General features: G+C 44.9%; 1 protein-coding gene across 10 annotated transcripts in view; it reads right to left on the bottom strand.

Moving 5' to 3' along the window:
• Positions 1-3,291: 3,291 nt before the first annotated feature.
• The window catches only part of LRP8 (LDL receptor related protein 8), a gene marked incomplete at its 5' end in the record, with an annotated part of 71,313 nt that continues 63,326 nt past the window's right edge, over positions 3,292-11,278 (bottom strand). For 6 of the 10 annotated variants that reach the window (XM_081087349.1, XM_081087348.1, XM_081087350.1 and 3 more), the window contains 2 exons: positions 3,292-4,768; positions 8,315-8,487. In XM_081087349.1, coding sequence (XP_080943475.1) covers positions 4,730-4,768; positions 8,315-8,487 — 212 coding nt within the window. In that variant the 3' untranslated portion in view covers positions 3,292-4,729. Of the gene's footprint in view, positions 4,769-7,017; positions 7,195-8,314; positions 8,488-11,278 lie in introns of all 10 variants that reach the window. The other 4 variants (XM_081087346.1, XM_081087345.1, XM_081087347.1 and 1 more) reach the window with 1 other exon arrangement.

Here is an 11,278-nt window from a genome sequence, read left to right as displayed (position 1 = left end):
ACGATTGTTGATGAAGATCAAGGTAATTTATGTGGAATACTGGTACACATTAGGGACGCAGTCAATGACCATTCACACTCCCCTCATTAATGCATCACAATGAAACAATACTTCAGATTTTAAAAAAAGGAATTTAATCTTTCTCTAGAAACAGTGCACTGATTTTACAAATGTCCATATTTGCTTTTTAGTTCACCAAGATGATGCCAGTACAGCTAGTGAGACGCAACACACCACCTGTTGCCTCTGGAAGAGAGACCAGACTGCAAAGGGGACTGAGGACAGAAGACAATAGAATTTGGAATAAGACAAAGAGAGCAGGGATGGTTAGTGTGACCGAACATTCTAACATGCCTGTTACATCAAACATCAAATATGGTAATTTGGGGACGTGTGTGTGTGTGTGGGAGGGAGACAAACAAGGAAAATTCGTTTGGGTACAATGTGATGGAGTTTGCGAACCAGTACTTCACCCCCAAATTAATGACAGCTTGTATAGAACAAAATGCTATTTTAAAACACATGGTTTGTACAGGTATTTGTTTTCTCTTGTAATTTTTGTAAAAAATTATCAAAACCTTCATGTCTTTAAATATATATACATATACAGGTGGCTCTTTTAAAATTATTTTTTATAGCACAAAGTGTTTGCAAATACAGAGGGTTTCTGCTGATTCCTGACTATGCACATGGTGCATAGCCTGAATAGGGATTCCTGATTTCTTTTATTGACTGGAAATATGAAGCTGTAATTCCTCCACCTCTAAGTTCTCCATATCCTGAAAATCCCCCATACCCTAAAAATACCATGTAAAAAGACTCCAATACCTTATCTTCATGCATTGATGGGAAAGGAGATAATTTACTTTGAGCCGGTTAACTGCTAACCATTTCTATTCTGTGAAATGAGTGTATGGCTGACGTTAGGGAGTGAGGTGGGGAGGCTCACATTCCTGTGCCCTCTCCCCATTCCCACCAGCGCCAGACTGGACAGTGCTTGGGGTTCCCTCTGCAAACTCCATGTCTTCAAAACTCCCAGTTTTCTCTCTCTCTGTGGAAGAAATCTCAGAGGCTCTTGGCAACATGGAATGCTTCTGTGAAAATCCCACTGCCCTTATATTAGTTTTCATAGACCATTATCACAAAACTTCAACTCGAATATATGAAAAACAGTCACTGTGTCTCTTTGGCCACCGGAAAGCTTGAGGCTCAAGACTGTCATGTCTGCAAGTGCTGGCAACACATCCTGATGAATTTCCCGTGCACTTGGTGCCTCACACACAGTGAATGACCAAGGAATGTTTGCTTAATTGAATCAGAAGTTAAATAGGAGTATTCTATAAAGTGCTTATGTTGAACCTGTCTTTCCATCCAGCTCATTGCTTGCTACGTCCCCCTTGAGCTTTTTGCTCGTTGTAATGAATTACATGCAGTTCCTGAAAGTCCCCATGCCGTTTCATGCCTGTGTCTTAGTTGTGTTTCTTCTGCCTGAAGCAGCCTGACATCCCTACTTAGTTTTTAAGACTTAAGGTCACTTCTCCTGTGGTGGCTTTCTTGACCCCATTATCTCCTTCGGTAGAAATGACCACTTAGTATCATAACATTATTCTGAAAAGAATCGATTCTTTTTTTGTTTCCATGTCTTCCTCTACTGCCACTGTGAGTGCCATAGGGACAGAAAATGTTTGACTGACCTATACTTCTGCAGTGCCCAACACTTAACTGATACCTAGCAAATGGGTTCAGTGAATGCATATATTGCAATCGCAAAGAGAGAATTGGAGGGATCCATAGTGTTTATTGCTATAAATTTAAATCCAATCTCATCCTGAGGTTACAGGTTATCTCCATCTATTTTTAAAATAATTATGCCATCAAAAGTAAATAAATGAAATTTTAGTTTTCCCTGTTTCTGGAAGGCCTTTTCTGCCAGTGCCTTCATAATCCCGTTGGAAAGATAGGTGGCAGGTTTGGTGCAATGTTCAGGCAGTGCAAAGTAGTCAACTGGAGAAGAAAAGGGAGGAAAAGGACCGCAGCGTTTCTTTTAAATAGAGAAAAATTGTCTGATACACCTTCTGCCCTCCTGGTGTTGTTTCTAAGCATCCTCCAGCTCTCCGTATAGTCCAGTGACTCTCTGACCTGTCCTGACTGTTGGTATATGACGGCATCAGGGCAAAAAGCAACAGAAATGCAACTAAACCTCAGAGTGAGGCTTAAGCCTTCAGGGCGAGAGGATGGACTTGAGTTCTCAGATTTCATCTACTTTACTACTATCCAACACGTGAGTATTCCACAATTTGTTTTTTTGTAGGCTGCTCCCATAGCTGCCTCTTTCAAACTGCAGTTGCAGCATATTCAGAAAACATGGGTATCTCTGAGAAAGTTGTGTTTCATCTTCATTTTGAGATATCGGGCTGAATCATCCTGATCCCATTCATTATTTTTTCTGTGAAGGCCAGTAACTGACTGAAAGTTTAGACATTATGCATTAGACACTATTATAATTTCCCCAGGAAATTCTATTTCTTTGGAGACAGGTTACAGAAAAAGTTGCTTGTTTTTGTGTAAATTTCAATGACTTTTCACTTTCATAATTTTTCTCCAGTCAAAAATTATTTTACTTTTTATTCTTGAAAGAATAGTAGTAAGTGATTAAGCTCCATAGGAGTTGGCCGGATGTTTTTAAAATTCTATTTGGTAACGGTCATTCTAAGTCAATGCATCTTTCCCTCTTACTGGACGTTTCAGGACTATTGGCACATACATATCATGAGGAAATTGCTTGTTTTTTCAAAGCATAGTGCCCAGGCTCCAGAATACGGTTGTTGTCCCAGAATCTAGCAGATCATGAGTGACGGAGAGAAAGAAAGGTCCTAGGAACAGGGTGACAGAACTCCAGAATGCCTGTCTGGAAATTCAAAGGGTAGCAATGGGTGAGACATCCAAGGTTCACTGAGTTGGGGGCAACTTGGAAGTAGGGGAGAGGAATTTGCTTACATGGGCCAAGTTCCAGGTATGCTGAGGTGAGGTACATGTCCTCTGCCCCTACTGAAGCCAAACACGCTGTGTCACATCTTGTTCCTGGTTGTCCAGTGGGAGTACAGTGTGGAACAGCAGAGTTAAGAAAAGACCTTGGACGATAGAGCCAGCGGGGACTGAATTCCTTCTGGGACTATTGGATTGTTTTCAATGGTAGACCCCACAAAGAGAGATGAACACTTCTCCCCGCCTCCCCAAGGCCCAGGAGAGGCAAAGGAAGTGTCCATGGTGAAACAAAGCTGTACATAGACCTAGAGTTCTTCCTTTTATTTACAAAGCAGTAAACTAAACTTCTGTGTGAACATATATCCAGAGTCCTATAATATTGTGTATGCCATTTCCCCCTCAAATAGGACTTTAGGTTTGTCCACCTTTACTGCCTTAAGCCCCGCATTAGTTTCATCTATGCGAACACATGATGGCAACAAACCTAAGTACTACTCTTCCCCACCTAAAGGAAATGGGAGTAGGAGGAAGGGAGAGATGGAGATGTAACAAAACCTATTCCACCATCTTTATCCTCATCCATAGTGCATCCCAGGGGTTCTGTGCCTAAGCCAGTCCCTAGAGTAAACTTGGGCTGTTCTGGAAACATCTCCACTTAGCTCTCTATCATAAGGAATTCAACCTTAATGAATTCAACCCAAGTGTCCTGAAGGAAAATGAAGTTGCTTGAAATGCTGAACTTTAAAACAGGAGTAGCCAAGGTTCAGGCATGTTCTCACCTGAGCTCACGAGGACTTCTGGCACCGTGTAAAGTCTGTACGCTGGCCTTAGCCACATAAGAGAAAGCCCAGGGGGGAGTCCCAGCAGCCATGGGTGAGCTGAAGGGCTTTTCCCGAGTCGGGTCCCAGGAATAGCCAGAGCTGGGGAGGTTCTGCCTCTGCCGCTACATGTTTGCACACACCATGGTATCTGTTCTCCGAGCCAGAGTTCCAAAGGCTAATTCTCTGAAAACTCCAGATACCCTCTGTGGACTGGCTTAAAATATATCTATCGTTATGTACTTGAACAACCGCCATAGGTGCGCCTCTTCTCTAGAGTTTTCTCTTGCACACACATGCAGACAAACACAATGCACACAGAGTCTGTGTGGTGGGCCAATCATACCAAAAATAAATACTCTCATGTCTCTAAATGATTCATAGGACTAATCTTATTTATGAAGTTTGTTAATAAATAATCTAAATTGGGGAGGGAGTTGAGGTGCTTATTTTTCTTTTCTTTTTTATGTTGATGGATAGCCACAAAGCATAATCATTTTATTTACAAAAAAACCCCCAAAACTCCAAAACCTAAAAAAGCCCCCCCCGAAATCAAATATTCTCTCTGTAAATATAGTTTTTAAATGATGAGTAAGCTACTGTACCATCGGCCCCATTTGGTTATGTACATCATGTTAGTCACTCAGCAGTAGCCATTCCATGAATTCCTCATGGGTAGTGCAACCAGTTAAAAAGTGTATAAAACATTATACATATAAAAACTCTCACATCCTTTGGATGTCTGCAGTTCATCATAACTTTGTGGTTACCTTTCTGCAACATAAATTAAAATTACACACGCACACACAGACACGCACGCACTCACGCAGACCCATACAGAAACCCTTCCATCCAGGCATACACCATCCAGAGAGTGTAGTGCATGGAACTGAATTCCGTGAGGCATGAAGGGAGTGGTCCCATCCTTAGGGCAGTCCATCATCTTCAAGGCTTAATGCCACTCGCTGGGGAGACACAAAGAGATCATCGTTAGAACCACAGGAATTACTTGCTGAGTCTGCCTAAGGGCCAGGCATCCTATTACTAGTATGTTACAGGCATTGACTCATATAATCTCTAAGCTACCCCATGAGACAGGCTTCTCATATTTATTTTACAGATGAGAAAATTGAGACTTAATGAGCTTAAACATCTGTCCTGGATCGCGTGGCAAGTGGGTGAACTAAAATTTGAACCCAAGTCTCTGTGAACGCAGAGCTTTAGCCTTTTCCATTATTCTGCTCTGCCTCTTTGTCAAGGAGGGCTGCAGAGATCTAAACTCTCTCAAGCCTTTCTTATAGGATTTTAGGTTTGCATATGTTTTGGGTTCGTTTTGGCATATGTTTAACCTCAGGTCATCAGCTGCTTGGCTCTAGCATGTTAGTCACAGCTAGGAAGGCAATCTGCTGCATCCCTCCCAACTGATTACACAGAACTGGAAGGCAATGCAGGCCAATGAAACTCAGGACCTCTTTCCTTCACCCCTACTTTCTAGCCATTAGCTGCTAGACTTCCGTCTGTGACAAATGCCTGACCACTGGATGGTGAACCTACTAATCCCGGAGCCAGCCTATTCCGTTGTGGACAGTGGGCTTAAATGCTCTCCTATATTGACATGAAATCTGTTTCTTTATCTTCTGATGTTCCCTGATTCTCTCCTAGACTCAGATAGTTCTACACAGACAACACTTAACATTTGCAGTGTTTGAGTTCCCTTCCTTTGGAATGTTTTCCTCTCTGGCTACATATCTAGCTTTCCCCAGCTTGTCCTGTTGTAATCCTGTTTCCCACTCATCCATTTCCTGGATGCCCTCCTTTGGACAGACCCGTGTTTCACTATCTTCTCTGAGCTATGTGAATTTGGGCTAACCATTCACCTCTCGAAGCCTTGGTTTCATCATCTGTCAAATGAGAATAATAATAGGACCTGCCTCCTAGGGTTGTTGGGAAATCAAATGAGATATTGCATGCAGAGTGCTTAGTACATCACTAACACACACACACACACACACACACACACACACACACACACACACACGGGGTCCAGAGTATTCCAGATCAGCCTAACCAGCATGAAACACAACCAGGCTAGCATTTTCCATCTCTGGACATTCTACATACAATAAAAGGTAACCCCACTGCCTTTCAAATCATCTTTTGGTTATTTGTAGTTTTGCGTGAATGCCATGACCTTGCTCCACTAGCATAGATATTTGAGAGTATCTTTTTCTAAGCCAGTTACCCTCCCACTCTCTCCAGGGCAGATCTCCAGGCCCCAAGAAGTGCTAAGGGAGCTCCTGAGAAAGGGACAGGGGAGAGAACAGGTTGTTGAGAATACTGGCTTCCAGAGCATCAAGGCTATTTACCCCATGTCAGAGGGGAAAGAGCATGGGTTTTTGTGTACACACAGACTGGAGTTTGAATCCTGGTTCTACCACTTCCTAGTTGTGATCCTGGGTGTAATGTATTTACTGAGTCTCAGTTTCCTCATCTGCAAAATGGGGATAATAATATCAACCTTATAAGGTTACTGTAAAGACTAGACAAGAAAATGTATATAAAACACTGAGTGGTGTCTGATACTTAGTAGGACCTCACTAAATGTGATTTCCTCACTCTCCTACTCCATTTCTCTGCAACTGGCAGGAGGTTACTCCTCAGGTCTAGACTCCTCAGGAATAGCTGCTCCTGAATGGTTGTATCCTTCTCTGGAAACAGTGCCGCTTCCCATGTGCGGAAGGGGGATGACTGGTCCCATTTTATAAATAAAGGCGAGCAGAGACATGACTAAGATCACAGGTTGAGGAATAGTGAAACTGGGAATCATCTCCTCGCCCCAAGCTCATCATTTCTCCCACTGCGCCCTCTCTGACCTTTAAACATTGCTTCGGCAACTATTTGCTCGGATTGGCCCGGGCCAAGGCTCCTCAGGCCACCTGCTAGCCCTCCTCACTTGCTCAGCCTCATTTCCCCGGACTCCCCTTTGGGAACAGTCTGCTTCAGCAGCAGTTCTGTCTGCCCTGCTCATCCTCAATCATTTCTTCCACATGCCATTTCCTCAGTCTGTACCTACCCCATCGTTTCTCTTGGCGCCAATACCCGGCGCACAGGTGGCAGCCTTCCATGGCCAGAACGCCTTCTAGGCTCGGCTGCACCTGCCTGGGCTCACACCCTCACTCGTCAGCCCCTCGGACTCAGAGTGGCACTGCCCTACCTTGCACTTGACGACAGGCAGCTCGGAAAGAGGGTTCTTCGGGAGTTGGTGCAGCTGTGACCTTGGTTCTCCCGGCAAGACCAAAAGCTCCTTGAGGGCAGGGGCTGGGTCCTCCAGTTCTCTGGTCTCCCCAAGACAGGGCTCTGCCCACAGTGGGCGATCAAAGCTGCTGATTGCCTGACGGGGGGATGGACTGGATGACCTATGAGGTTGCACTCAGCCCCCTCACTGCTACACAACCATGGCACCTGCTTCCGCCACTTGGCAGTCCTTGCTCCCCCAACAAGCCATGCCCTGTTGTGCCTCAGCTTTTGCACGTGCTTCTTTCTGGAATGCCATCTTCCTCCTTCTCTACCTGGGGAACTATTGCTCTTTCAGTTTATCTGCCACCTCCTCTGTGAGGCGCTCCCTGCCAAAGCCCCCAAACCGAATTAACAGCTCCCTGTTGATTTGTTCAACAAACATTCACTGGGAGCCACCTATGCTGCACGGGCATCAGGGAAAGAGATTAGTCAGATCGTCCTACCCTCAAGGAGCTCACGGTCTAAGGCAGCAGTTCTCAACCTGTGGGTCATGACCCCTTTGGCGGTCGAACGACCCTTTCACAGGGGTCGACTAAGACCATCCTGCATATCAGATATTTACATTACGATCCATAACAGTAGCAACATTACAGTTAGGAAGTAGCAACGACAATAATTTTGTGGTTGTGTCACAACATGAGGAACTGTATTTAAAGGGCCAGAAGGTTGAGAACCACTGGTCTAGGGGCAGACCAAAGAGTAAAAAGACCAGTTGACCAGAGTGTGACGTGCTACGATGGAGAGAGGCTGTGAGAGAACAGAGAAAGCCAGGGAAAGTTTCCTGGAAGAGAGACTCCTGAGCGTCCACCATGGCGCCTGGCGCACAGCTGTGCAACAGGAAGTGAGTCTCTAACTCCCGCCCGCTCCTTGGGAGCAAGTGCATTCTCACTCGGCAGAAAGACAGGCACTTGGTGTCTTTACTTCCAGGAGAAGCCTGCTACCTACTACCCCAGCTACTTGCCCCAATATCTCCGTGTCCCCGGGGCCTAGAACAGTGCCTGGCACACAGTAGGTTCTTGATAAATGTTTGAAGGAAAGGAGAGAGGGAGGGAGGGAGAGAGGGAGGAAGGAAAGGAGGGAGGAAGGAAAGGAGGAAGGAAGGAAGGAAGGGAGGGAAGGAAGGGAGGGAGGGAGGGAGGGAGGGAGGGAGGGAGGGAGGGAGGGAGGGAGGAGGAAGGAGGGAGGAAGGACTTCTTCCAGCAAGGAACACTTACTGCAGGATAGACATGGCCAATCTGAGCAGCCCTCCCGATGTGGAGCTCATCTTCATCCTCCTCCTCTGTTGTTTTCCTGTACACGGGGTTGTCAAAGTTCATGCTTTTGGTGTTCTTCCGCTTCCAGTTTCTCCAGATCAGGTAGCCGCTCATGCACAGGAGGGCTATCACCGCTGTGGAGAGAGACGTTGCACTGACCTCCGGCAGGCTCCAGCCCGTTGCTTAGGTGGCAGTTCTTCCCTTGCCACCCCTCTAACCCTACTGGCCTTGTGCCTTAGGCTCTGTTTCTGCTGCTTGGAAGCCCTTTCCCATGTCTTCTTTCATAACCACTCATCCTTCAAATCCAGCTCAAACGTGAAGTTTTGCTCAGCTTCTCAGGTAGATTCTGTTGCTCCCTTCCACGTGTTCCCAGGCCATGGTAGCGTGCTTTACATATATGTGCCTCAACTAGACCGAGCTCTCTGAGGGCAGGGCCTGTGTCTTCTTTCTCTCTCTCTGGCCAGTGCCTTGCCCTGAGGAGGTGCTCAGTAACTCGCCCTGAGTGAATGAGTGAACTTCTTCACCACACCTTTGCCCGAATGCTGCTGCTTCCCTGGATTTCTCTAAGAAAACGGTTCTCCCCCCAAACTCGAGGGGCTCTGCAAGAAGAGGAGCATCTCTAGGAGACAGAGCAGGGAACCCCGGCTCCGCGTTGGAATAAATCAGCATGTTAAGCGCACAGGAGGAAGTTCTCAAACAGAGCTGGGCAAAAATGGGTTCCAGCATAACCTTTTTTTTTAAAAAAAATATATTTTATTTAAATATATTTTATTTGTTAAATATATTTTATTGATTTTTTTACAGAGAGGAAGGGAGAGGGATAGAGAGTTAGAAACATCAATGAGAGAGAAACATCAATCAGCTGCCTCCTGCACACCCCCTACTGGGGATGTGCCCACAACCAAGGTACATGCCCTTAACCAGGATCGAACTTGGGACCCTTCAGTCCGCAGGCCGACACTCTATCCACTGAGCCATACCGGTCAGGGCTCCAGCATAATCTTTATGGATTAACAAGACAACTCTAAAGTTCATTGCAAAGAGAAATTAAATAAAAAATAGCTAGGAAACATATGTAATATTTTCAACAATAAAGATTAAAAAGTAGCTAGCTAGGAAAATGTTGCGAGAATAATAATGCCCTACTAGCTATTAAGACAGAGCACAAAGTTGTGCTTCTAGTATGTAGGAACAGACAGAACTGGTGGGGAGAATAAAGCCTAGAAGCACATCACAGTCTGCACAGGCACGTAGTTTACAATAAAGGTGATCACTCAAGTCAGAAGGAAAAGACGAACCACTCAGTCATGGTCTTGGGAAAACCAGACAGGGATGTAGGAAAAATAAGTTAAATCTCTACCTCACACCAGACTCTAAAATAAGTTCCAAATGTATTAATATCTAAATACTAAAATATGTTTAAAGTAGCAGAAAAATATGTAGAGAGCTATTTTAATAATTTAGAGTGAGGCAAACCTTCCTAAGCAAGACCCAGAAATCATACACAAAAGATTAACATCTGATGCTTAAATTTTTTTAAATTTATGCATGGTAAAAGACACCATAAACAAACCTCAAGTGGCATGATGGGAGAAAATATTTGTAACATGTTTAACATTCACTACGTATAAACATTTCTATAAATAAGAATAAGACATAGAATCAACAGGAAAATAAAAAAAGACCACGAATAGGCAATTCATTACGGATGAAATGTAAACGGCCAATAAGCTTATGGGATGGGAGAACATCAGGGAAAGAATATTCATCTTTCAGCCCTCAGATCAGTGGAAGTTTAACATGTTGACTGTATCAGAGTGGGTTACTGTCAAGAAGACAGCACACACGTGCCTCCGCCCAGCACGGGATGCAGGAAGGGTGAATTTCTCTTCCACTAAGCCTGAGGTCCTCAAACTTGTTAAACAGGGGGCCAGTTCACTGTCCCTCAGACATTCCACACACGCGCACTGCGGCCCGGGACGAGTCGGCTGCTAAGCAGGACAGGCAGCGGCGGCAAAAACACCACACAATATGAGGCTCGAATAGCCTCACCACCATCCTTACTGCTGAACCCATTCAAATGCCATCTTCTCCAGAAGTGCCATTCCTCTCCCCCACGGGCACCATGCCTGTTACAGCACATTTTTAATACCGCGTGTGTAACCACTCTTTTATGACTAAGTCTGATTAAGGACTGAAAGCTCTTAAAGTCTCTTTTTCTTCCTTGGATCCTTGGCCCTTGGCACAGACCCTTGCTCGGTATAGAATTTTTTAAAGCATTCACTCCCTAATTCACCACCATATTGGGGTTCCCAGGTTAAGTGGGCCAAGTCCTTGAGGTACTACTACTCATGGGCAATAAGAGATAAACCTATGAACGGACAGTCCCAACCCAGAGATCCCGCTAAGAGATGACACAGGTATGAGAGACAGGATGCACAGGATACTCTGTGATCACTGCGGTGGGAGGGAATGAATCAACCCCTGGGTTCTTTGTGAGATTTAACAAAAGTTGTTATATATTCTGGCCATACTTAACTCCTACTTCCTGAACCAGGAACTTCATTCCTGGTTCAGCTCATGGTGTCTTCACTGCTTGGGTTGCTCTTGATCCTTCTTCACTTGGCTGACTCAGCTCACATATAATTTCCACTAGGAAACCTTCCCTGCCTGCTCCTCTTCTCTCCCAGTTCTAAGTTAAATGCTTCCTTGGCACTTCTCCTGAACCACATGTGGCTTAATTATAGTACTTACCATGTCATAATCAAATTATCTGTGTTAAGTGTGTCTCTCCAACAAGATTATAAACTTGGAGGGCAGGAACCATGTGTTATCCACTTTCAACCACCTTCCCTCCCCTTATCAGAGTCTGGTACATTGTAGCTGCTCGCTAAATGTTTGTTGAAAACCAAACAGAAAGAAAGC

Source organism: Myotis nattereri (assembly GCF_964212035.1).
Source record: "Myotis nattereri genome assembly, chromosome: 3".
Taxonomy (NCBI): Eukaryota; Metazoa; Chordata; class Mammalia; order Chiroptera; family Vespertilionidae; genus Myotis; species Myotis nattereri.
This window is presented reverse-complemented; position numbering and strand designations above follow the sequence as displayed.